Source organism: Cyprinus carpio, chromosome B6 (assembly GCF_018340385.1).
Source record: "Cyprinus carpio isolate SPL01 chromosome B6, ASM1834038v1, whole genome shotgun sequence".
Classification (NCBI taxonomy): domain Eukaryota; kingdom Metazoa; phylum Chordata; class Actinopteri; order Cypriniformes; family Cyprinidae; genus Cyprinus; species Cyprinus carpio.
In genome coordinates, this window is record NC_056602.1 from 21,809,795 (window position 1) to 21,836,187 (window position 26,393).

The 26,393-nt window shown below is 36.2% G+C and overlaps 4 protein-coding genes and 1 long non-coding RNA gene across 5 annotated transcripts; 2 read left to right on the forward strand and 3 right to left on the reverse strand.

Moving 5' to 3' along the window:
- Positions 1-1,101: 1,101 nt before the first annotated feature.
- Positions 1,102-5,160, reverse strand: arpc4 (actin related protein 2/3 complex, subunit 4). Its single transcript, XM_019071695.2, has 6 exons — positions 5,044-5,160; positions 3,987-4,105; positions 3,021-3,132; positions 2,307-2,402; positions 2,010-2,180; positions 1,102-1,919 (listed from the first exon to the last, which is right to left on the reverse strand). The coding sequence occupies exons 1-6, from the start codon at positions 5,044-5,046 to the stop codon at positions 1,914-1,916; spliced, it is 507 nt and encodes a 168-aa protein (XP_018927240.1). The 5' UTR covers positions 5,047-5,160; the 3' UTR covers positions 1,102-1,913.
- On the forward strand, positions 4,897-14,034 carry si:ch211-157b11.8 (fibroleukin). Its single transcript, XM_042726252.1, has 7 exons — positions 4,897-5,143; positions 9,630-9,770; positions 10,784-10,970; positions 11,668-11,766; positions 11,895-11,992; positions 12,612-12,876; positions 12,994-14,034. Exons 1-7 carry the CDS (start codon positions 5,024-5,026, stop codon positions 13,320-13,322), a joined length of 1,239 nt encoding a protein of 412 aa, XP_042582186.1. The 5' UTR covers positions 4,897-5,023; the 3' UTR covers positions 13,323-14,034.
- Positions 5,774-6,879, reverse strand: LOC122137693 (histone H1.10-like). Its single transcript, XM_042726253.1, has one exon. It carries the CDS (start codon positions 6,783-6,785, stop codon positions 6,198-6,200), a length of 588 nt encoding a protein of 195 aa, XP_042582187.1. The 5' UTR covers positions 6,786-6,879; the 3' UTR covers positions 5,774-6,197.
- Positions 12,589-19,179, reverse strand: LOC122137698. Its single transcript, XR_006155030.1, has 5 exons — positions 19,092-19,179; positions 18,898-18,971; positions 16,683-16,816; positions 15,068-15,146; positions 12,589-12,725 (listed from the first exon to the last, which is right to left on the reverse strand). It is a non-coding gene; the product is annotated as an uncharacterized LOC122137698 (long non-coding RNA).
- Positions 19,180-19,309: 130 nt separating this feature from the next.
- Positions 19,310-25,386, forward strand: gata2b (GATA binding protein 2b). Its single transcript, XM_042726264.1, has 5 exons — positions 19,310-20,068; positions 20,896-21,435; positions 22,180-22,322; positions 24,211-24,336; positions 24,613-25,386. Exons 1-5 carry the CDS (start codon positions 19,813-19,815, stop codon positions 24,844-24,846), a joined length of 1,299 nt encoding a protein of 432 aa, XP_042582198.1. The 5' UTR covers positions 19,310-19,812; the 3' UTR covers positions 24,847-25,386.
- Positions 25,387-26,393: the final 1,007 nt, after the last annotated feature.

Sequence of the window (26,393 nt, forward strand, 5' to 3'; positions counted from 1 at the left end):
TTCAATTTTGAAATGAGATGCATGAGCACACACAGGATGTAAAAAGTGACCATAAACTGCTAATGTACTGATTTCATTTCTTCATCTCAGATATGGCTTTGGGGTATGATATTTGAGGCAAATGAGCATTTGCATTTTTCCATCTTTAAACACAATATCACTTAAATCACTAATGTGATCTGAATAGATTTAAATTTAGATTTGAATTTAAAATTATTTAACCTGTTTTTTTTAAAAGGTCTGTATTTTTATGGTGAAACAAGGGCAACTTCATCACTGCCAGCTTTATTTCTTAATCCATTTCTTGTTGTTGTCAAAGAACTGCAAGCCATTTCAACATGAGATCAAATGATTTATACCAATTACACTCAAGAGTTTCCTTGGGATGGGTAACAAGATAGGGGCTCTGTAAAAGGGGAAAGTGCTGTAAAAATTCTCAAGAGGTTACCCACAACGGTGAGCTCATCTCCTCAATAAAAAGGGATACTTGATATTTCACATTATCGTCTTATAAGGATTTAGTACAAATATAGAAACACTCAAGCAGCTGCCCTTCGAAAACAACACAAAATATACAACAGCCTGAGGGGAGAACAGATATGTAAGTACTTTATTTTTTATCATCTAAATTTAATTATGAAAAGGAGGGAAAAGTTGTGAAAACATGAGATTACTATAAATTCCTTGCTATGCTACAAAAATAGAGAAAACAGATAAAATGAAATAACAGTACTCAAAAAGTATTGCTAACTCTGCTTCAAAATATTAGTCAAATGATAATCTGTATTATATACATTAATAAAGGTTTCATATTGTCTTAAAGTCTGCAATAAATAACATTCATTTTTAAATAAATTAAAAATAAATCAAAATACAAAAAACATTAATTAATTATAATAGTGCCAATTTTTTTAAAACTTAACTAAAATACTAACACTAGAATACTAAGTTTTTACATATCATGTGACACAGAAGAAAGGTCAAATACCTGAACTTCCGTTGTAGGGATAAACTACTAAAAATAGGTAACTTCTCCCTTCTGTCTAAATAGATTACATTGTATCTGAATATCTTGTCATTCCCACAATAAACAACACAATACAAGCAATAAAGGGATTTATTTAGCATTGTCATCATTATTTTGCCATGACTGATATGGTTTGTAAGATCCATGTGCACCAGCGTGAAGTTTTTTTTAATATCAAAACCCAACATGAAAAATGGTAATTTGAACACAGTATACATATTTATAAAAAACACTGACAAAACAAACTGTTTAAATTATTGGACACTGAACATTTTCCTTTGTGCTCATGAATATAGATGAGGTTTCATTTATATAGACCCACCCTGATTTTAAGGTTTGTTAGAAAGGCAGAGGTAAAATAAGTCTATCATTTTTAATATGTACAGTACATTCTCATTAATATTCATGAGCACGAGGGAAAGCTGAGGCATATTTAGAATATTGCAACGTTGTGAGCACTTTACTACTACTAAATAATAACAAAGGGATTTGGGATAAGATGAAGAGAGACAGAATACACAAATGGAATTGCAGAGTGTGAAGAAACAAATACTTTTAAAACAAAATTAGGCCATTAGCAAAAATTAAAAAAGACATAGAGGGGCAAAAAAGTCAAACAAAGAATAAAACAGAACAACAAAAGAAGTACCGTGCCTGTCTGTGAAAACCATTACTTTGCTCTTAAGTTACAATACTGCAATTCTCTGAATTCATTCCTGTGACAGACGGCACCCTCTGGATCCAGCTGTTCCACCTTTGCTGGAGGTCCAGGAATCAAATCGCATCTTAACTACTTCCTCACTGGCCCCACAGCTCTCCATTGTTTTTTTCCGGTGACCAAGGTGACACAGATATTGCAGCCAGCAGAAGGTGTACTGAAAATGTCCTAAAACTGTTGAGAACGGACAGAATAGAGAGTAAGAGGTTGCTGGGGTGACAGTGAAATTTTCTTTCTATTAAATCATACTACAGAGACACTCACATTTTTGAGGAACTCCTCTGCAACTATGCGAGCCCTGGCGTTGACGGACAGTTTCATCTCACTGATTTCCTTGTCGATCTCCTCCATAAAATGGATGACAAAGTCCACTAACTTATGCTTGTACATTTGTTCTGTGTGGAAGTTAGTAATGAGGAAACTGATGTCATATCCCTGACAAAAGAAACAAGAGTTATTCACTGTTAAAATATCATATTGATATTTCATAAGACCTGAAGATTTCTGTTAGCAAGAAATCAAAACGCACTAAAAATATCATGTTTCTCTGCTCTCCCTCACCTCCACAGGTTTTCTTCTTAGGATGAAGAAGTTCTCAGCTCTCATCATCATGAAGCGCATGAACTTGTGACACAGGATCTTTTCAATCTCATCAGCCCAATGGACAAGTTGAGGTGCATCATCCAATCACAGACCATTAAAGACAGAAACAAACCATAAGACTGGATTCTGAGCTTGTTCTAATGAAACAGAAATCACATACTGCTGGCTAACCGCAGTGGTTCTCAACCTTTGTGACCTAAAGGGCCCACAATCACCATCACAATATTCAAAGGACCCCCTCCAACAATAAAGGCTAAGATATTCTTGATATAAGATAACTGCTTGTTTTCCAATTTTGATATATTAAACTAATCATAAACAAATCCATCTTGATTGTTTGTGGGTTTTTTTATTATTATTATACTTTAGCGCATGATTAATTTAATATATTAATTGATTCATTTAAATCCTGCGGCCCACTTGGAAGTTTGCTGAGGCCCCTAAGTGGGGCCCTGGTTGAGAACCACTGGTGTTCAGTGAACTGCATGTGTTGATATTAATGAGTCAGATTGAAACCAACCTCCCTCACTTGTCTTCTCTCCACCACAATACTTCTCTTTTTGTATTATTAGTAGCATTTTCTGTATTCAGCATATAACATTATTTCAAGACCCATCTCATAAAGGATAGCAAGAGTGAGTTTAGGGTAAAATGACGAGTGTGCTTGCTTACCTGTTTGACAGCAATGCTGACTCGCACAGAGTTGATGGAACCTTCTATTAGAACCTTCTCTTTATCATTCCTACTGATCACAACAGGCTGAAGCAACAGCTCCTTACTACTCCTGTTGAGACGATTAGACAAAAACAATAAAGAACACACACTAACACAGTGACATTCTGCATACTATGCAGTATAAATAAGCTTAGTGTCTACTGCTGTATGCACCACAAATGGTTATAAAATGGCATGCTGAATCACGATCAAGAGGCCTAAAATCTGCCGCATGCGATAAACAAGAAATCAGGTTTCAGTTCAATAAATATAAATAGCTGACATACTTTCATTCTAACAGATACATTCCATTTCCCAGATACAGATACAAATGCAAGGGATAAATTTTTATTTTAATAGTTACATTTGAATAATAAATTTGAATTAATTTTACTTATAATAATTTTGTTAGTTTTTGTTTTACTAAATTTATACTGTCTGTGTCAAGGCAACTTTTCTAATTTCATTTAAATTTTAAGCTTTTCACTTAATATTTTTATTTTATTTATGCTTAATCCAATGGAAAAAGTTTTTGTAAACAATAACAACACTAACAGGGGTCTTATGATGTCATGAATGTAAGGACCTTGGAATAATCACCAGGAGTAAATCAAAAACTTAATATTTAACTAAACCCCAGATGTTCACGAGTAAAACATTAGAAATTCTCATGTCCACTATTACTTTAAAAGCTGAAAGAAAGTTTGAACAGTATACTGAATTGGCAGGTTTGGCTGTATAGTGCAGCTCATGCTTAGCTTGTACTCTCTTTCAAACTATCTATGGCTAAATTATATTGCAAACATTTAAAAAATGTAATGTTAAGTTTGAACCTGTGAGACGTGTGCATGTAGGCTACTGACCCATCATGCAACTTTTTCACACAAATAAAACACACATGCGAACAGAGTCACACACACTTACCGGACTTCAACCTCTGGTTTGTTGTGTCTTTCAACCACCTGTGAGGAGAAGTTTTCCAGACAGAGAGCTGCCTGCAGTGTAGCACGCACCGCATTCAGGTACGGACGCAGAGTCGCTGTCTGACGAAACCAAACAAACTAAATCAGTACTCAGGATGATGAACCATATCTGCAACCTTACAGCAAGCAAGCGGCTCACAACTTCCACTCTGTTTCACACATGCCTGAACCTGCAGGGTAATTTTCGGGATAGTCCTACACAAGCCCTCCAAAGAAAAAGAAAACTACCCTGTACACATTAAGTGCAAACATCATTAATCTCTTCATAGACTGCAATGTCTGAAGCTCGACACTTCCTGAATATAAATTCAAGACGTGGAGGAAGTGCAAACCTGCATGAAAGATGATGTATTACTAAAACACTGACCTTGTTTGGCATTATGTGGGCTGCCTGGAATTCAGAAATAGCTCACTGAATAGAACTAGACTCTATAACAGACAGTTACCTGTACACACTATTTTTTATAACTAAAGCAAGTTCATTTGTAGTTGATAGCTTATAACACCTACGAAATGTTGTAACACTCAGCTGTGTTGTGCATAACCAAACGGCAAACACAGAACCAGCAACCATCTCGACAGAATGTGCACTTATACACTCGTTTATTCAAAGGTGCAACAATACTGAAGAAGGTAAATTCGTAGCACAAGACTAGTATATTTATTAATAAAGGGCTGTCTGTTAATCGATTAATGCACAATATGAAATGAGGTCAATCTGAGTTGTCTTGCCCATAATACACATTCCCTGGATTACAAAGCGCGGCCAGTGTTAATACACACTGAATTGTCAAATCAGTATCAGTCATCTCGCGACTGGGGAATATGGGTGGGGATGTTAGCTCACGTTAGTGATTTAGCACTACGCGTCGACGCACAAACAAACACCTGGAGTCAGACATTTGCGTCACGACAGTATTATCATTCATGTAATAATGACTACACAAACAAAACACAATTTGTATTTTTTTTTCCCAAATGCTGAAAGGCGAACCTACCATTTCTGTGTACTGCTGGAGCAGAAGACGGAAGTGCTACAAACACCGGGCGACTTCCGCGAGTAACGCCATTCATCGGAAGATACCAACTGTTCACCAAGTAGGGGACGACGACTGTATACTTCTAACGGAATTTTCTTTTCCTGCTGTTTCTAGTCGAAAAATATCTTGAAAGTGAAATGGGCTAACATGCCTGTATTAAGTGCTTAATACGCTGACAACATACTGTAGACTTTTCATGATACAGACATTTGTGCAATAAGTTGTAGAAGAGGAAGTTCTTGTTGTAGCGGTAGCAGAACCTTAACTTTTTTTGTGTGTATATACAGTAGCCTACTATTTTCTCTTAATTGTTTTACCAGCTAATATTTTTATATCGTATTTAGAATCACATTCTGCATGATGGTCGTTTTTAAAGAGCTCAGCAGGGATTTAAAAAAAAAAAAAAGCAGAAAGGGGGAAATTTACATAACTCAGTCCTTCACTAAAAGATAAATTGTGAAAGGTTTTAAGGAAAAAAGTTTAGATCTCCAGATTATTAGATCCCAAAACTGTAGTTAAATGTATTTACCTTTTCACTCCTGATTATTTCATATAATTTTTGTGCATGCACCCTTTACTATTAACACAAAGTGCTCAAGGTAATAATTAAATTGATTCATTAATCTTGCTGCATATAGGTCATCATGTTTAAATTAACAGGTTAAAAAGCATCACCATTAAACACTGGTCAAGAAGGTTGTGCAGTCATTTTTATTTAAAAATAATAATAAAAATCATTCAGAGGTTTATTCGACATACATGTTTTTTGCAGTTCAGTAACATTTCTCATGAGATGTTATTTAAAAAAAAAAAAAAAAAAAACACCGTTCTAGCTTATATTCACAAAGCGTTCATCTTCGTCTAGTAACCTAGAACCAGCAAAAGAAACAATGTCACTTCAGGAAAGCATGAAGTCTTGCAGTGCAGAAACTAAAGTGGGTGTGTCTCTATTCAGAATCCGTTTCTTAGTACATCAAACCCCAAATGACAGCATACCTCAAGTCAACAGAAATATCAAAATATATCAAAAATAAAAACGAATCCCCTTAGATCTGGATTCTCTATCCAACAAGCTATATAAAAATATATAATTCTTCAATTTCAAAGAAAGTCTATTTTGATTTCTTCGCCTTTGTTGCCTTCTTCGCAGCGACTTTTGGCTTTTTGGCAGCTGCTTTCTTCGGTTTGGGTGTCGTCTTCGCGGTCTTCTTTTTAACGGGGCTCTTTTTGGCGCTCTTCTTTGCGGTCACTTTCTTGGTCACGTAATCCGGAATCCCACTGTTTTCTGTCTTGGTCGCCTTGGTGGCACTCTTCTTTGGCTTTTTCTCAAATTTCTTTTTATTGAGCTTGAACGAGCCGTTGGCTCCCAGTCCCTTCACCTGCACGAGCGTGTCGTTGAGCAGGAGCGCGCGGATGGAGTAGCGCAGATACACGCGACCGTTCTGCTGATCAAACCAGCTCACTTTCTTCGCTTCATTGTATATCTTGAAAAGCGACGAGCCGTTTTTCTCGCCCAGGGTGCGGATCGCATCAATGACGAGCTGGCTGTACTTTCCGGGCCCCTTGCTCTTCTTTTTCTTCTTTTTCGCTGGAGAAGCAGTTACGGCAGGTTTTGCCTTATTCGCCGAAGCCTTCTTCGTTTTGGTTGCTGCTGGAGCAGGGGCTTGGGTGGGTGTTGACTCTTCGACGTCGGCAGACATGATCAAACTCGATGCGTATCACGTGTGTTTTCCGAGAACGCGAGGATATCAGCTCAAAGATGATGCGAGCATCATATCAGAGTTTTGAATCATCCGATTTAACGGCGGCACGCGGACGTGATTGAGAACAATAACACTGTCGACAGAGGCGCTTGCGGAATTGTGTTTTCTTCCACGACTTTGGGAGCTATTATCTTGTTAGCTTGACATACATTACCAAGTTAAATTATTCATACGGGGAGTACAAAATGTGCTCTTTCTGACAGTGTGTAAAAGTGGTGAAATAAAGGCAAAACCGTGGCGCGAGGAAGCAAAGAAAAGATCTTGCCCACATGCCTTGCGATGTTGGGTAGGGGCACTTACTTTGCGAACGAAAATCTTTTTATGGATATGGAGACAGTTCATGCATTAAACTTGCTTTGAAACTTTAGAAAGTAAAGATTGTAGAATTATACTACTCGTTCTGTTTTTACCAAATGCCTTCGAGATGCAAGCAGTTTAATTTCACTCAACTAACACATTAAACAACGCCCTCGCGTGGATGTGTATTGGCAAACTTTTTTTTTTTCTTTTTGCTTTGCTCTTTTGTTCCTGGTGACTTTTGTTCACTCTTCTTCTGTGCCTTTTTGTGAAAGTGAATGTTTTGCACAAATAAAGACATGAAATTTGAGTATTTGACATGCCGATTTATTTTACGTTAAAGTCACCACACTTTTTATGTTTTAAAATAGTTTATTATATCAAAGGTGTTGTGCTCCAGTTGCTAGAATTCGCTTAGACTGACAGCTCGTTACTAGACCACCTGTCAGGGTTAATATCTAAAAGCTTCACTGAGCTGTAACGTGCTGACAGATTAGATAAGCTGTAAAACTTTGTGTGATTTAATTTTGACCATAATAAACGTACAGTAAGAGTTGGTACAGTTAAGAGACTGTTTGGGGACGAACTATTTGGACATGAGGCAAAACATTATATGATAATAAATCTAAGTTTAGTTTAACAGAGAGTCTAACTAACAATGGGGTATTTTTCAAAAATGTTGAGCAAACCCCACCCCTCTTGTGGCATGTGCTGTTTAAAAACTTCAGGGGTCGCCACAGAGTTCATTTGTATAGGTACTCCTTCCATTTGATACAGGTTTGGTAAATATAACCATAACGTGATACTCGGGAGAGTTTCAAAAGATATTCAGGGTAATATATTTATAGACAGATAGATAGATAGATAGATAGATAGATAGATAGATAGATAGATAGATAGATAGATAGATTTGAAATGTGCATATGATTTATTTTTATTTTTTTGTAGTTTAGGTCAGAAATGGAGAAAATATTTTATGTGACCCCACCCAAGACATAAATGGCAGTAAGCTTCATAACATTTTTTCCAGATGCAAATTAACTAAAAACTAATGCCATAAAATAAGTAGATATTTTTAATCACCGTAGTAATAATAATAATAATAGTAATAATAATAATAATAATAATAATAATCAAAAGGAAAACCTGAATAAGGAAAAAATAAGGTCAACATATCGGGTTGTGAAAATTCATTATTCTGCAACATCAGTTTCTTAGAAATAAAACAAATGAAGAATTTAACATTTTTCAAAATAATTCACTTTCTCCTCTAAATGCCTTCATCCCAGACATTCAGCACTAGATGGCAGTCTATCTACTGATAATGATTTGTGTTGTGATTGTATGCACATGTAAAAGGTGTTCACATCTTCAAAACCTTGAAAGTGTTACACATAATAACATGCCACATATGTCTCAAATTTGACAATTTTACAAATTGTAAACATGTCTTTTTCTGCACCCAGATTAATTACACTTTCATGAGGAAATACCCCAACATACAGTGATTTTTGATCTGTTTCTTACCGACCTGCAGGTCATGCCTTGAATTTAATGCATGTTATAACATTTACAATTACACAGCTGTTATAGCCACTTCCTGTTGCACACATCCACACAAAGAGCAAACACCTCTCAATAAAAAAGGTCTAGCGCCTTCCCTTTAGAGACATAGGTTAAAAGTCAAAGTATAGCACCGGTCATCCTATTCAAAAGCAGTTTCTCCTTCTCCTGCCCATGTGTGTTTATATGTATTAGTGTGCGACTGTCTGTCTTTTAATAAGAGTGTTAAAAGAGGAATTCCAAGGTTTTTATGACCTTAAAACTCAATGAACTTTACACACACTTCAAAACAAGACACACAAACAGTGAAGAGGTTTAGGTAAAACCTGATGAGGATAATTATCTTTGTATTTGAATGTGACTGTATGAGAGTGTGTGATTATTTGTAGATTCTAGATGGATTTGATTGTGAAATTACATGCGACCAGTTACACACTGAGTGTTTGCATGTGCATGTAGACATATAGGTACAAGTGTGTGTATTTGTGTGTGTTAGGGGGTGGGTGTACTGGTGCATGTCAGATGGCAAAGAGCCGCAGTTATCTAGGAATCTGAGCCAAAAGAGCCTCACAAACAGAAGAGAGCGTGCAAGAGCGCGAGAGGGAGGGATAGAGAAGATCAAATAAAAGAGAAAAACAGGAGAGGAGACTCTGACGAGCACATAGTGAGAAAGAAAGACAATGTGTAGGACTTGATAGAGTGCAGATGATACTGATCTGAACACAGGAGTGTGGCTATAGAAAATCCTATTGGAGATAAGTAGTATAAAGTAGATACCAGTAGAGTAGAGAGAGAATAGACAGGGAACAGGTGCATAATATCTCTTTGGACTCGTGTTAAGGCTTGAGCAGCATGTGTGTGCGGGTTGTGCCCTTGCTTTTGCTAGGAGTGTACATGATGTGTGTCTGTGTGCTGTGTCAGAGGGACATCCTGGTGGCCGGGCCACCCAACGGCAGATGTGAGGGGAGCTGCAGTGCAACAGCATCACCCGCAAAAATACATCTCCCTCACTCTCAGGACTCGCAAATAAGAAAGACTCCAGTGAACAGCAAAACTGCACAGGTAAGCATTACCTAAACATAATCCTTGGTGACAGATCTGAGAGCGTATTACTTTGCACAAATATCTTTAAGTAACATTTTAACAGATTCAACTTGTAAAAATTTTTAGAACAATTTTAAACATGTTTTAGTAAATGTTTACATTACCATTAAGTTTAAAAAATGCTGTAGAAGTATTATTCATTTTAAATTAATTTTACTGTGTATATATATATATATATATATATATATATATATATATATATATATATACACACACACACACACACACACACACACACATTGCATTATTTTTAATATTTGTTTTTTTATTTTTGCTAGATTTTTTGTTTTACTGCATTAATGAACTATACCCACACACACACACACACATATAGTTTATTTTTATATACATTTTATTAATAATAGTTTTTATTTTGTGTATTATAAAAAATTTGATAATATTTTCATATGTTGGTACTACACCAATAACACATAAGACATTTGTGGGTGTGTGTATTAGTGTAAAATATATATTAGTATATTTTTTTCCATTCCTGTCTTCATTATTTGCCTATTGAATAATAATTAATACCGGATAAATTCAATAGCATACATCCTTAAATATATCGCATTTAATATAAGTTCAAAAGTACATATTAAGTACTAAGTAGTAACATAATTTATGGGGTTTCTTGAAGCAAACATGTTAATTATGAAGCATATTTTTAAAATTACGGTTTATGTCAGAGTGCTGGGCCATTACAACTTTTTATTCACCTTGTTTTTTTTTTCTACCTAGAATAAAAGGAATGAAAGAATGAATGCATCAGTGTCAATTTTTAAGAGAATATTTAGTGAAATTGAAAAAAAATATATAATGAATAAACATTACCTAAATTAACAACTACTGATGCTAAGTTAAAGTGTTAGAATATGGAGAATCTGTATACAAATGTAAAATATGGTGACTGAGATGCAAGATGCATGTTCTTTGTGTTTTTATGTCTGTGTATGTTGATATGTGTCCTGCAGGTGTCTGATACATCTGAACGTCTCATCCAGCTTCAGCGCTGTATGCTGCAACATGAATCAGTGGTTGTGAGTCAGGGAGACAGGTCTGACTCACTGCTAGCCTTTCTGGCTCTCATGGCAGCGGTGCTGACAGAATGTGACCTCCACTGCCATAGTCAGAGACTCAGAGAGATGGCCACCAGACTCGGTCAATACATTCTACAACATATAACTCTTACATTTCCTTCTTAAATAAAATGACATGCCTAGATAAAGCATATAAATGTGTGATTTCAATGTGTTAACAGACTAACTACGCTTGCACTTCATAATTTATTGATTCTTTCATTCCTGCTGTTCTCTCAATTAAGTTAACACCTAATTTACACTCAGCAAACAGTGGTGTTCTTAGGAATGCAAGAAAACTGACCCTTGACAGCCCCAATCTGACCCTCTCATTACCTTTCTCTAACCTTTGTATAACCTCACAACAAACTCTTACCATCCTGAAAGAGTCAACTAGCAAATAATCAAACAAATAATAATTTGTTCTTTAAAACACTCTAAAAATGTAAATGTAAAAATGTTTTGCATCAGATACATTCTCTTTGCTATGTTTTATCTGTAGAAACACTTAAGGATTTTATTTCATTCTTTGAATCATATTGCTTTGTATTTGACAGAAAATCCAGGGCGTTATCGTAAATTGTTTTTTATTTCCTACAGGGGCATTATATTTATTTGGGAATATTAGCAATAGCCATTATAATTGTGTTTTTATAAGATAGTTTGTGCTAGAATTATGTAAGAACATTTCCATTCTCATTTATTTGGATTGGTTCCTGTAGAAAATAATCCATTCCTTTAGAATTTTTTAACTAAGGAACTTTCTCTTTCTGTCATAGAAAGTGTGGTGGGCAAAAATGGGGAGAAAGACTTGCTGCTGTTGCTGAAGAGTATCACAGATTCAAAACCTAATGGCCTCAAACCAAGGACTCCTACAGGTGAGCCACAAACACACACACACACAGAACAAACACCCCACGCAGTCCAGCAGACTACTAGGATATTTATTGCACAAATGTTCACAGATGTTTTGTTTGGGTTTATATGGCAGTGCCTCCCTCTGCAGGGCTTTACCCTCAAGACTGTCACGAGATCTACCAATTAGGAATCAAAGAGAATGGAATCTACACCATACAACCAGATCCGAAGCGGCCAGCACTAGAGGTACAAACATTAAATGCACAGAAAGTGTACTGCGTATTTAAAAGCTGGAACCAAACAAAAAAATCCTGTGTATAAAACAGTAGATCATCATCCCAGGGAATACACCAATTGATAAATAGTATAAATGGCATAAATTGTTTGCCAAATGCAAAATGTGCAAAGTGTAAATGTTGTGAAGTACATTCCACTCGGATTGATATTTTGCAAGCTAATACAAGAACAGTTTGACTTAAAGGGATAGTTCACTCAAAAATTAAAAGAAGATTTCGAAGATCACTGGTTTGATCACCCGGCATCATCAAAGGATAATTATCATCAACTCAAACTATTAAAACATTCTTGCTGATTGAAATAAAACTTAAATAAAATAAAATAAAATCTTTTTTCAGTTCAGTTCTAATTTCTGTTTAGTTTAAGTTGAAGTGTAACCCATTGACATTCATTGGATGGACAAAATAACCCCACGGAAACATTTTTAAGCTATTTTGTTTTCCAAAAAACACAAGCATGCAGATTGGGAGGATGAGTAAATGATGACAGAATTTTTTAAAAGTTTAGATAGTTGTGGAGGCAACTCTGGGCCTGTATGTGTGTTTTCTTTATGACTTGTCCATTCCAGGCCGTGTGTGACATGGTTTCAGCTGGTGGGGGATGGACGGTGTTCCAGCGCCGGTTTGATGGACAAACTGACTTTAACCGAACCTGGCAGGAGTACCGTGATGGATTCGGCTCCCTGCAGACAGAGCATTGGTTAGGGAATGCAGTTCTTTACGCACTAACCGCAAGTGGGCATCACACGCTCCGCATCACTCTCCAAGACTGGCACGACCAGACACGTCATGCTAACTATAACAACTTTAAAGTGGCAGGAGAAAACCAGAGGTATATGCACACATAGACATACTAGATTCTATTGAAAGACTAGTGTCAAAGCAGAGTTTTCAAACCATGGAATAGTTCAGTTTCTTATCATGAAGCATGTATGTTCTTCTCTCCATAATTCCGCTTAACTGCTCGAGACTATCATGGCGATGCTGGCAATGCTTTCAGTTACAGCAAACAGTACAATCACGATGGCAGAGCTTTCAGTACATATGACCGGGATCATGATCGCTACGCTGCTGGTAACTGTGCCCATTATTATGGTGCAGGCTGGTGGTTTGATTCCTGTTTGGCTGCTAACCTCAATGGACGCTACTATCACGGGCGTTACAGTGGCATCACAGATGGCATCTACTGGGGCACCTGGTATATCCTGACTGACTATCGCACAGGGGAACGATACTCATTCAAGAATGTTGAAATGAAAACTAGACCGAGGCGGAGCTAAGGAAAATGTTGATATGTAATCATACTCTTGCACTACATATATCATTTAAATAATGGCTTGTAATTATATAACCCGGACCTGCCATTATATTGAACTTGAGATTTTTAGATAATTGTATGATATGAGAACACATTTATAAACATTTATTTTTGAAAAAAATGTCAAATGTAATTTTAAGAAAACTCTTTTACTCAGTGTATATTATCGATTTTCAGTTACAGTTGTTTTTTGAGACACAAATAAACTGTCAAACACTATTCGTGCTGCAAATACAGGAATTTATTTTTTTAAACAAGGTCTTTAATCGAGGTCAAAAATCTATTTTCTAAATACGTTATTGATCTTGCTGTGATCAATTCATGTGCATATGTTTCTTTATCTCATAATTCTTAATCAAAATGTTCAAAACCACTGAATCTTTTAGTGAAATGACAGGTGACAAATGCGATCATTCTCCAATAATTTAGTCTTCTTAAATCACAACTTTTACTTATAATTGACTGCAAGCTCTGCATCAGCTAATATGCCTTCATCCAATCAACAACTTGTGAATAGAACCAAGACACTGCTTTACATTTTTCCTTTCTTGATAATCTGTTTTCTCGAGTATGTCATAATACAGAAAAAAGATCATTGCTACTTTCTTTTATTGTTAAGTTTATTAAACAACTCTATAGAATACTTCCCCCTAAATTTTTCTGTTGACAAATCTTATATAATGACCAATATTCTATATACTGTGCAAATTTTAAGCCTTCACTTTAGGGTCCTGATCATCCCATCAGTGATTCTTCTGCGAAAATGACTGGCTGACTGCATTTTATACTCGTAGCTAAAATCATTCATAATGCAGAAAGGTCCAAGTTCAACAGATCTAAGGTGACCCTTGTGGTTTTGCTGCACTTACAGTGAAATAAAATCCCAAAATTATGCATAGAAAAGTTCTCACTCATCATCTGAAATAAAAATAAATTTTATTTTTTAGGCCTTGTTTTATGCTCAGCTCATTTCTTCCCATACACCTTCTCTGTTCAGTCTCCAGGTGAATGGCTGCCATACCAAAACTATCCTGCCACTGACACTGACACATTCTAAGCCATAAATCCTTATCACATCTTTGACTACAAAGGATAACAGTAAACTGTGGACAGATTGGGTTTGGGGTGAAATAAGCAAAACGTTTCTTGTAAGCCACTGTGGTCAGAGTGTTGAGATTTCAGTGTGATGGCATCATAGGTTACAAAATGTATACAAACAAACTCACATGCACATGGCATTAATAAGATGGACCTCTGATCCCTGAAAGCCAGGAAGTGTGTGTGTTATAGAGGGTGAACAGTGGGAGTGTGAATGTGATGAATCTGCTCCTTTTAGCCATATTCACAAAGAGCTGCCAGTCTGTTCAACACATTCTCAGTATCTATTAATACTCTTTTGCCTATGATCTGCTGACTACCAACCAGATATGATATTTCACATACACTCACTAACATACACATTCAAACACACAGTCAGGCCGCAGCAACACACTGCAGTTAAAAGACTGTTTTCATCCATACAGTTGGATGAGTTCTGTCAGGCCTGTGACTACAGAACACAGAGAACATGGGACATCAGAAAATTATTCTGTACAGTGGTTTGGGAATATTTTTGCTCTCAACAGTCTGTCTGTATCTTATAAGCAGAAATGCTGCTTTATATTGACATTTTTAAGTATGTGCAGACCATGAGGATTTGATGCTTACCCACAAATGCTGGATGGCACTGGTACAGGCCTCTTATTTGTGGATATTCAGTCCATCATATGTCACCTGGTTTGTTTGGCTGGCGAATGAATCAAGTGGATCAAAATCAGAACAAATAAACATAGTTACTCTCAATGAAGGCTTCTCTGCTCTTCTCGTTTCCACCATCAAGATCACTATGGTGTAGCAGAAGCCAGCTCGGCTGTTACCACAGTATCCTGGCTGAGTGCCTGGCTGGTATGATAAGGAGATAAAAGGAGTGATGGGGAGAGAGATAAAAGGAGAGGGAGAGGGAGAGGGGGAACTAACAGTCTGCAGGCACCCAGTCCGGAAACACAAAGCGGGCAACAGTTACCCAGCACATCCCCTTAAAGCTGAAAACACTCATGCACGCATACACTTACTCTCTTACCACACATTTTTGCATACTGCACAAAGTGGAGAAAAGCTTGTGTGCATTTGTCCCCAAGGAACTTTCAATATCTAGATATTTGTTTCAGAAGCAGACCTTGTTGAAGGTGAAAAGCCACTTAATGTGATGTAATCATTGATTTATTGTATTTTCATCATCTAAATAAGATGACATACATCTGTATTTGTCATTATTCATGCTAATCAGGCAGGTTAATTGGAAAACTGGGCCTGAAGTACTCGGGAGGCTGCGTGTTGAGCATGTTGTCTTGGTTCAATTGAAGCTCTATGTTTCAGAAAGGCGAAAATGACCAGAAGATGGCAGCTTTGAGTTAAAAATGACTGAAAATCTGATCACCAGCCTTTTGGTTTGATTGAAGCATGCTAAAGGTGCTTGGTGCCATCTCAGTAGATTCTTAATAGAAGTCCATTGTAACTAAACACAATGGGAACAACTGCTGATTATCACCTAATCCAAATATGAATAAAAATCCAAGAGTCAAGTTGCTCTTTTCCCCATTGCTTTCTTTTTTTTTTTTTTTTTTTTTTTTTTTTTTTTTGCTTACTCTTTTCTTTCATATTAATTTGTCCTACTGCCATGCACTTACACAACCAAAACACACTAATACATTTATTTAATATGGCACTACACTAATACATAGCAGTGACTTTGCTTGTGATCTTGTGAACTGTCACTTTTAAATTTTTAGAAATCTAATTTAACCAGAGAGACCTATTTTTATACTGATTTAAAGGTACAAACATTCATTTGAATGTCAGAATAAATTTGTAATGTGACATCAGTTTGGAAATATATAATAACTAGAATAAACTTCTAAACTATAAATAAAAAGATGATGGAATCTAACTTTGGCTAATTCACCTTCATTGGACCTTTAAGGCAAACTACTAACTTATCAGCATCACAAAATACACGTGACTCCATCTCTAAAAGATTTTATACAGGCATACATTCTTAGCATTTTCACGATTAATAATTTAAGATCGAAGTACGCTAATGTTGAAAGTATCCTGGCTGAAATCTGAAGCATCAGCTCTAATATGTGTGTGATGTTGCTCTGGTAGTTTTAGTGGTAGTTGAATAGAGACTTTAAAGTTTGTTTGTGTGTGACATGAAATTAATTGGTTGCTTTGCACTTAATGAATGTTACACGTGAGTAAATGCAAGTGTCCGTTACAGCACCTGTCCATCTGTCTGAAGAGGGATGTGCATGTGTATGACACACAGATTGCGGTGCACCAGCGCTCCGTTTCATACCGGAATTCAGCCAGCAGCCCTGTATCCTGATGTGGTGAAAACCAGGCCTGCAAGGCATTCTGGGTATGGGAGGGGGAGAGGGTTATTCACACTACAACATCTTCACACACATTCACTATCATTCACAAACAGATGCACAAAATGCACACACACACACACACACACACATTTAAGTTTTTATGATATCCACATTATCCAATTCAGGACAAAAGTATGGTTTCGATATCATTCATTTCACAATCTTACCAAAAAAGTAAATATCATAATGAAAAAAAATTAAATCTATTTCATAATTAAAGTCCTTACATAACTGTGACCTGATTATATATGTGTAAATCTGTATATTATTTCTTTACAGAATAAAAAGTATAAACAATTACAGATGTGATTTGTAAAACAAATCTAAAAATTGACATGCAGGTCTGGCCTTAAAAAACCAAAACACTCAATCTCAGTGAAAGTAAAATCAAGACTGGTAATGACTGTTATGACTGTGGATATATTGTGAGCAGTTTAATATTTCTTTCTGGTCTTTTGCCTGAGTAAAGAAAAAGATGACTGACAGATTGTTACTGCAGTATGCTGTTAATACTGCCTTCCTGATACTCTTTTGCGGAGGAAATGAACAGGCAATTAAGGGATCATGGGCTACATTGTTCAGCTTACACTGTCAACCAGAGAGAGAGAAAGTTAGAGTGAGAGGAGGGCAGAGAGAATAAGAGAGAGTTCCAGGTTAAAATGTTTATCATACAGGTTTTATGAAATCTTAAGATTTGTTCAACCTGCTCCATCAGATGCAGAAGGAACCCAACAAAAGACTGCACTTGGTCATCCTAGTGAGCTGACTCCATAATATATGTGACGTGACATACAGCCAAGTATGTTGACCCATACTCAGAATTCGTGCTCTGCATTTAACCCATCCAAAGTGCACACACACAGCAGTGAATACACACACACCATGAACACACACCCGGAGCAGTGGGCAGCCATTTATGCTGCGGCGCCCGGGGAGCAGTTAGGGGTTCAGTGCCTTGCTCAAGGGCACCTCAGTCGTGGTATTGCCAGCCCGAGACTCAAACCCACAACCTTAGGGTTAGGAGTCAAACTCTGTAACCATTAGGCCACGACTTCCCTCATATCCAGTATACATGTATACTGGAAATTATTCAAGACAAGGCAAGGCAAGTTTATTTATATAGCACATTTCATACACAATGGTAATTCAAAGTGCTTTACATAAAAGAAAAGAAAATAATAATAACATATATATATATATATATATATATATATATATATATATAGTACTTTATCTTAAACATATTAAAAAAAATTAAATAATGTTATGGTAGTGTATGGTAATTCTGTGATATCAGTTTAAATGAACACAAGCTCGAATTCAGTTTGACGACTCTTAATAAACTGGATTGGAGTATTTATTTTTTTTAATCAGTCCTGTTCTTTGCCCTCTTGAGCCTTTTGATTACTTAAAATCTGAAGCATGAGAGGAAGGATTGTTTTCTGTAAAGAAAACAATCCAAATTGTAAAATGGAATTTATGTAATAAATTTAGTTCTTTCACTCACTTTTTGATCAGGGTGCAATAAACACATAAGGACGAAAGTGTAATTTAATGTCTGGTTTATCATTTGTTGTGTGATGTGGATGAATGTTACATGACAGAACTAACAAACATCTAATTCAGCTGTTTTTTCTTTGTTTAATCTTAACCTTTAATTACATACATAACATAAATATATAGCACACCACTTCATTTATAGATCGATTTATGTAAAATTTACGTGCCAAATGACTGCAGCTGTCTAATTTTGAATGGCAACGTCAGGCGCTTTGAAGGAACGTCATCTCTCTCAATCACCCTGCCTGACTCACTTTCCCTCTCTCTCTCATCAAAGTGATGGAAAGATCTTATGAGAGTCAGTGAAGGTGGTCAGCGGTTTCGTGTTGTCATTGACCGCGCACGAGACGTAATTGCCGAGACAGACAATACACGCGCACTGGCGTAAATAACTTAACCAATAAATAACTTATTCCCTGAATTATTATAGATCAGGAGAAGTCGATGGGGGACGTTGCATTGCATTGCTTCGTAGAAGGAAAAAAAGAATAGCCTACTCACCTTATCACCTGGAGCATGCGCAGGTTTAATGTTCTTAAGAATGTCAACCAATTTCAATGGCAACACAATACGGTCTGTATTATTTGATACACAGTTTTCAGAGAATTAATATAAATGTAGACCTAAATATAAATATTATACTAATACTATAAATGTGTACAATTTTTTTTCTTAATGTAAACTTTAAGTGTTACCAATTAGTGACTTATCCATTCGTGTGAAGCTACGGTGTGAAATGTGCAATAGCTACTAGCAGCGCAGACTTGCAGCGAAACGAATGGATAAAGAGGCGCGTGGGGTAAATTGGAGTTTCAGGTATCAAGCTGGAAAAAAAAAGACGAACTCTAATTGGCTAGAAAATCATTTACGCTGAAGGGAGGAGTCCGCCCGCGGCCTCTGCCTCATATACAACTCTTTTACACACTGATTTTTGACTAGTCGCTAGTGTGACTACCTGTGGAGATCATTCTTATCCTCACAGGCACGACAAGGTACTTTTTTGAGCCGTAGGGGCGTTATGAAGTGACGAGATAAGAAGATCGGTTACTCTACTTGAACTATTTTTTCAACCTCTGCTTTTCTTCCAACGCAAAGGATTTGGTTTTAAACATTATCTGAGGATCTACCTCAGTGCACACCAACACACAGCTGGGTAATCAGCTGTGGTGGCATTTTTGTGATCTCTGCACGTGCGAACTCCTGACTTAACAGGCTATTATAAAGTGCTTAAGGCTTACGCACTCATAGGCGTACTTAATCATTTAGGCTTATATTTAAGACATTCAAGAAAACAACACTTTGGAAAAACATACTCGCTGGATGAACTTCTAAATATCAATTTTTAAAAAAGGTTAAGTTTGTTTTTTCACCGCTCACGAAAACTTGCATCCCTGTTCTACGGGTGAGCATCTACAGATGATGGAGCTCCCTGCGGAGCCTCGGTGGATGATGCATGCCCATCATTCAGCCTTAATGGGTACCTCAGACTCGGTGTCTCCTCACGCTGGTTTAGGACATCATTCGGGATATATGGAGACAGGTACCCCAATATTACCACCAGACGAGCTGGATGTATTTCTCAGTCATTTGGACTCTCAAGGAAACCCCTATTATCACACACACGGGTCCCACTCTCATACTCGTGCACGAATGTCTTACAGTCAAACGCATGGTGAGTAGGCCTGGAGCTCTTGTCATTTATTTATTTTTTCTTAATTACTATTATTAGTTTTTTATTGTCAGTGCACAGTTTTGAGATCGAAGGATAAGCTTTTATTTTTTTACTGCATCATTTTTGTTCTCTTTATTTTTTCTAATCAGATCCATGCTTTAGATGCTTCTCTCCTGCTTTTATATTGTAGGCCTATTCCAATAGAAAATTACTTTTGTTATTTTTATTAAATAATGTTATGGTAGTGTATGGTAATTCTGTGATATCAGTGTCAATGAACACAAGCTCGAATTCAGTTTGACGACTCTTAATAAAGTGGATTGGAGTATTTACAAATATCACAAATTAAATGTACAGCGATTATTATTTTAATATTGCACATTTTAATTAATAGACATGTTAATAGACTGTATTAGATTAGGCTATATTGATGTCTGTTTTAACGAATGTATACATTTGAAAAGTAGGATTATTTAAGAAACAAAACCACGACAGGCGTTTTTAATCATATTCGTTTCGCGGAAATTAAAATAACATCTGACATCGAGGAAAATAATTATGATTTTTCCAAATATTTTGGGATATTAATTCTAATTCCAGTTGATAGTAAATCGGTAAACTTTTCCAATCTGGCCTCCCGCAACAAGTTTGAATTTGTCTATCACTTTTGATAGTTGCGATTTAAAACATTTTCGAGTTTCCTCATTATTATTACTTAATAACAACTACTTAACAACTATTTTTTTTCAGTGCAGATAAAAAAAAAAATAGAATCGAATTGACTTTTAACTATGCACATGTATATATTTTTCCTCTCCTTTTGGCAGCACGGCTTAATGGTGGCTCAATGTGTCGACCTCACCTCATCCACACTCAAGGTCTCTCTATACTGGACAACAGCAAATCGACTTTTTCGGCGGCGCAGCACCACAGCACATGGACCGTCAGCCACCTGGGCAAAGCGGTTCTGCATTCAGCAGGCGCTGACAACGCAAACCCCCTGTACACCGGCACCGGTACGCCTGGCCCAGCTTCGATGCCTTGCCTGTCAGTGACTCAACATTGCAGCCCTCAGCTCTACTGCCTGCCCCCTACTCCACCCAAAGATGCGTCCCCCGACCCTGCTTGTACTTCTGCGAGGGACACTGGGAAGTACCATCTGCATCTTGTCGATGGGATGAAGATGGAGTGCTCCAGTCCAATTCGTGGCAATCTGTCACAAACTACAACTATACCTTCATATTGTGATTACGCTCTATCTGGAGCGCACGAGTACCCAGGCAGTGTGTTTCATTCCAGAGGTCTGCTCGGGAGCAGCGCGAGCAACATGACGTCAAAATGCAAAAGCAAAAGCCGCGCTTTCTCAGGTAAAGTTCATTGTTCCAATTAACAGTGGACTTTAAAAGAGATTAATTGTCTAACTTTAAACACCCGGTAAATGAGCCAAACAAAGTGTTAATGTATAATTTCAGTACCGAATGAACATGTTCTATTTTATAATGATTTCATGGAGCAGTATACGCTTTGACATTGCTATATAGGCTAAAATATTAATACATAGACACTGTAATGTGTTGCCATAAATTTGTTGCAGTATTGCTGTATTACAGTCTGCTTTTTGGCACAGTAGTGATAATTCGACTAAAAACATATTTTGCATTATTAGTAATTTTTATTTAGAATGGCATAAATAATAATAATAATTATACAAGTACTGTACTGTATTATTAAGGCTGTTTTGGCCATGTCAAATGGTTCAGCTTAACACGCTTCTAACTTGACAAGGAATGGCTGTAAAGTAAAAAAAAAGCTATATATTAATTTGAATTAATGTGGTCAGTGCATTAAAGTAAGTTGTTTTACCTTTGAATACTGTTGCTTTCTGATGGGTGTTATTCATTAGATCCCTCGTTTGGTGGGTCACTTATCGGTAGACCCAATTGGAAGGACCAATATCCAAAAAGTATAAAAGTGTGAATATCTGTAAAACAAATATCAAATTGGTTATCTATCTCTACATATAATAAATAATGTCAGCATGAATGTTTTTTTTTTCTTTTTTTTTCACTCCTCATTTTGTGCATCTCTTTTGTGCATAATTTGTGCCTGAGGGCGTGAATGTGTGAACTGTGGAGCTACATCAACTCCTCTGTGGCGGAGAGATGGAACAGGTCATTATCTCTGTAATGCATGTGGACTCTATCACAAGATGAACGGCCAGAACCGACCACTCATCAGACCTAAACGCCGACTGGTAAGTGCCAAACACATAAACACCTTCACATAAACAGTTCAAGTTTGAGTTTAGAATCTTTCTGTATAATCAAGAAATAATTTTTTAAGTCATTGCTTAAATGTTAACGAAAAATAAAACAGCTGACGTATCAGGAAAAACTCATGTTCTGTAATACTGTGCCCATGTAATGCACTGCAGAGAACGTGTACAGACAAAGCGAGAAGGAGAGAAAAAGAGTGAAAGGCATTAGTCTCGGTGTGTGTAATGGACCACTGAGTTTCCATGGCCCTATACTGACAGGTTTAAATAGCAAGTGATGAATTAGAACTCAGTGTAAATTTGACCAGAAATCAGATACTTGTTGTATTCCTGGCAGGCCTATCATTTCAACTTATTCTGTGTATTCCATGGTTGTAACGTTATAAATTCCTGTTCACCAAATATGTGTGTATGCTGAAGAATTTCATGATTTTAAATATAAGCTAAAAAATGTCACTGTTCAATTGTTCGTGATTTCACATTCATGAAAGTCCAGTGTAATTGTTAAGCACAGAGCAGCTGCAGAACAACCGTCACTGAAGGGAAACGTAATAAATCAGCTTGAAAGTGACTGCATCTGTGTATTTTGTATGACCCTCCATTTAGAGTGTATTAGCTGTAAATTAGGCTGACTAGCTTCGGGTCTTATTCTTTAGTCAGTGTGTGACGAGTGCTTCTGCATCAGCTACAGGTCGTATATTTGAAGAGTGCCTGCAGAGACAGCTCGGTCCATTTGTTTCCTTGACAGGATGTCTGCCCGGTACCGATAACTTTGTGAGACCCAAAAATGCTTCCTTTTGTGGTTGTTTTCTTGCTGTATTTTCTTTTGGCATGTTGAGAATCTACAATTTCTGTTTAGTTATGTGAATTTATGGCATTTAAGGTTGTACTTCTGTCTGACATGAGAGTTTGAGAGTCAAGTTAAAGTTAAGATTTTGAAGTATCACCATCATCCTGTTTCTTTATTCATTTCTTTAATTCTTAATTAAGTTGACTGTTTTTCTTTATCATTTTAGTATGTTTTAGTAGTATTTTCTTGCCAATTAAAATCATTTATTAAAAATAATATTTTTATAATACTTAAGTAATGCACATATACCCTTCTCTTACTTTATAAGCTCCATTCAGTTTGTTAAAATGGCTCACAGAGTGTTGTGAATAGAATATTTTAGCAGTATATATCTTAAGATGCTGTTGTATTGGTTTGTCAGTTGTGTCAGTAATATTAATGTAATGTTGTCACAATTATAAAGGAACATTTTCTTTGTATCTCTGTCGGTCAGCCTACGTCCAAAAGAAAAGGACAGGGCCCTATGCTTTTCTACATTTTCTGACCATCCACACAGGATTTGGACCAGCAATTTTTATATTATTGCTACAGGGTCTAACTGTGGCTCCATTCATCATCAGTCTGTCTCTCTCTCTCTCTCTCTCTCTCTCTCTCTCTCTCTCTCTCTCTATCTCTATATATATCTCTCTCTCATATCTCTCTCTCCTCTCTCTCTCTCTCTCTATATATATATATATATATATATATTTTTTTTTTTATGACTTACGTAAATCTTAAATGTTATTTTTTAATTTTACAGTATATGTATAATTTCACCTTCAATGACAGAGCGACCGAATCATACATACCTAAATTCTCATATAATCAGGCAATTCTGCCATTTCACCTTCAATGACAGAGCGACCGAATTTTGCATAGCTTCAGGCTTTGCTAATTGGGCAATTTTTCTGGGGGGGGGGGGGGGGTCTTTCCTGTTTAACTATATTTTTATGCACAAGCTTAATTTTTACCTCATTGCTCAGTTACTTCCCATCATTCAGGTGTTTTCATATTTCTTTTTATGTTTTTATGTTGCAGTCAGCATCTAGACGAGCAGGCACCTGTTGTGCCAACTGCCAGACTGGGACCACTACACTTTGGAGACGTAATGCCAACGGAGAACCCGTATGTAATGCTTGTGGTCTGTACTACAAACTACACAATGTGAGTAAATGTTTACATGTCTAGACATACCATAACACTTTGTATATACAGACAACACCAAAATAAAGGACAGAATCACTTTTCTGCTTATAAATATGTTGAATTTCCACTTTTAAGGGGTTTATATCTAATGTTTGCATTAAATAATGATCTAGTTTGCACCTAAAATTGATTATTTTTCATGTTGAATATGCTTGCAGTTCATTTTAACAACATTAAATAGCATAATTATTGTATAAATGGTTTATAGTGTGTATATCTTGTTTTCGAATTCAGGTGAACCGTCCACTTACTATGAAGAAAGATGGGATCCAGACACGCAATAGAAAAATGTCAGGCAAACCTAAGAAGAGAAGAGGAGAACATTTTCAGCAATTTGACAGTTGTGTGCATGAGAAACCATCCACCTTCAGCCACATGACCAACATGCCCCACCCCTTCAATATGACCCAACCAATCCAATTACATCCTGCATTCAGTCACAGCAGCTTAGTCACTGCTATAGGCTGAGAGCCACTTGTAGAAGATACCATACTTAATGAACACATTAACTGCATTGTTCAGTTTTAATGTTCGGGTCAAGGACATTTTATTAATGTTTCAGACTTGGGTTCAAATGTTCATTAAGCAAATCTCAAAATTCTATTCATTCTTGATTTAAAAGTTGCACTTTATTTTGTAGATTTCTGAAATGCGAATTAAACCAACCCAGAATCCAACTCTAGTACACCAAGAGTTTAATTAATTTGCCAGTTTTTCATTAATAATAAATATCCCCTATTATTCAAATATAATCACAAGTACAAAAACATTTATGTCTGTTTATGTCATCTATAGCATTGCACTGTATCTTATGTAACTGTGAAGTATGAAGGAGAAGCCCTGCATTTTAAAAGTCATAATATAAACCAAATATGTAGGACTGTCCCTAAACCATTTGTAATTATATAACTATTTCTTTAATTTATTTTTTCTTTGTTCTTATTTTCAAGCTTTATATATGAACTAGTATCAACATCAGTAGTATCAATTCATATTTTCTGTACACACATGCATTAATACATAATCAAAACATTTTTTTTATTGTGTACTCATTTTAAGTTTTAGTTAATAAATGATTTAAACAAATAATTTTTTTAATGTGAGTTCTTGCCTTATTTGTAAAAACATTATCAAATTTAGATATAAAAACAATCCAAAAGTGTGGCCTTACACTCCTGTGCGCTTGCAAACACTTATCAGCATGCTGACTGGACTCAAACAGTGAGTGAAGAGCAGGCCTCTAGAGAGACGAGAGGAAATGGAGAGATGAGATAAAGTCTTCAGAGTTTATTTTAGAAGACCTGGAAAAGACCAGCCATCATCACTATCCCTGCTACTTTATCAGTTTTACATTGTGTCTGGTGCTTAGAATCCAATATGTTACAAAGTATGTGCAGCTTGCCAATAGCTAAGGCATCTTGTTTGAAATCACTTCCCTAAACTGTAATTCAGGAAATTATGGAACATAGTGGATTATTTAAAAGAAATGTAAATCCACATGACTGGGATGGTGCAATACATGACATGACCAGAAGCTATATGGCTTGATCGGATGAACTATAATTCATTACACTAACTGTACCATAATATAAAACAAGACAAGTGAAGCACATAGAAATAATTTTTACAGTGTTGCAAGTAAAATAATACATACAGAGTAGGATATATATAAATGTATTTAAAGTTGCAGTGATTTATAGATTATGCATTTATATACAAAGCAAATCTAATGAAAATATCTCAAAATGAAATGTATAAATACGTTTGTTTTATATCGAAATCTAACTTAATTATTATTATTATAATGATCATCTTCTTAGAGTGTGTTGCAAGGTTTGTATTATTTATTTTCTGGGCCAGAGTAAATACCCATGGGATAGGAGTTTATAAATAAAAAAAGACTGTATCCCTGATTCTTCAATTGTATTGGAACAATATCGTGTCTCTCTATATTTAATCACGCAATCAAAATTCAGCATTGCCATCTTAGGAATAAAAAATATTTTAACATATAT

Excerpts from the sequence above, each read along its gene's own strand:
- gata2b (XM_042726264.1), top strand. The coding sequence starts at position 19,813 with ATGATGGAGCTCCCTGCGGAGCCTCGGTGGATGATGCATGCCCATCAT. Across the intron at positions 20,069-20,895 it reads GTCTTACAGTCAAACGCATG|CACGGCTTAATGGTGGCTCA; the intron begins GTGAGTAGGCCT and ends TCCTTTTGGCAG. Across the intron at positions 22,323-24,210 it reads TCAGACCTAAACGCCGACTG|TCAGCATCTAGACGAGCAGG; the intron begins GTAAGTGCCAAA and ends TTTATGTTGCAG.
- arpc4 (XM_019071695.2), bottom strand. Across the intron at positions 2,403-3,020 it reads TCAGCATTGCTGTCAAACAG|GCTGATGAGATTGAAAAGAT; the intron begins GTAAGCAAGCAC and ends CTTGTCCATTGG. Across the intron at positions 2,181-2,306 it reads TAAGAAGAAAACCTGTGGAG|GGATATGACATCAGTTTCCT; the intron begins GTGAGGGAGAGC and ends TTCTTTTGTCAG.
- LOC122137693 (XM_042726253.1), bottom strand. The coding sequence starts at position 6,785 with ATGTCTGCCGACGTCGAAGAGTCAACACCCACCCAAGCCCCTGCTCCA.
- si:ch211-157b11.8 (XM_042726252.1), top strand. The coding sequence starts at position 5,024 with ATGCTGAAAGGCGAACCTACCATTTCTGTGTACTGCTGGAGCAGAAGA. Across the intron at positions 9,771-10,783 it reads TGAACAGCAAAACTGCACAG|GTGTCTGATACATCTGAACG; the intron begins GTAAGCATTACC and ends TGTGTCCTGCAG. Across the intron at positions 12,877-12,993 it reads GGCAGGAGAAAACCAGAGGT|TCCGCTTAACTGCTCGAGAC; the intron begins ATATGCACACAT and ends TCTCTCCATAAT.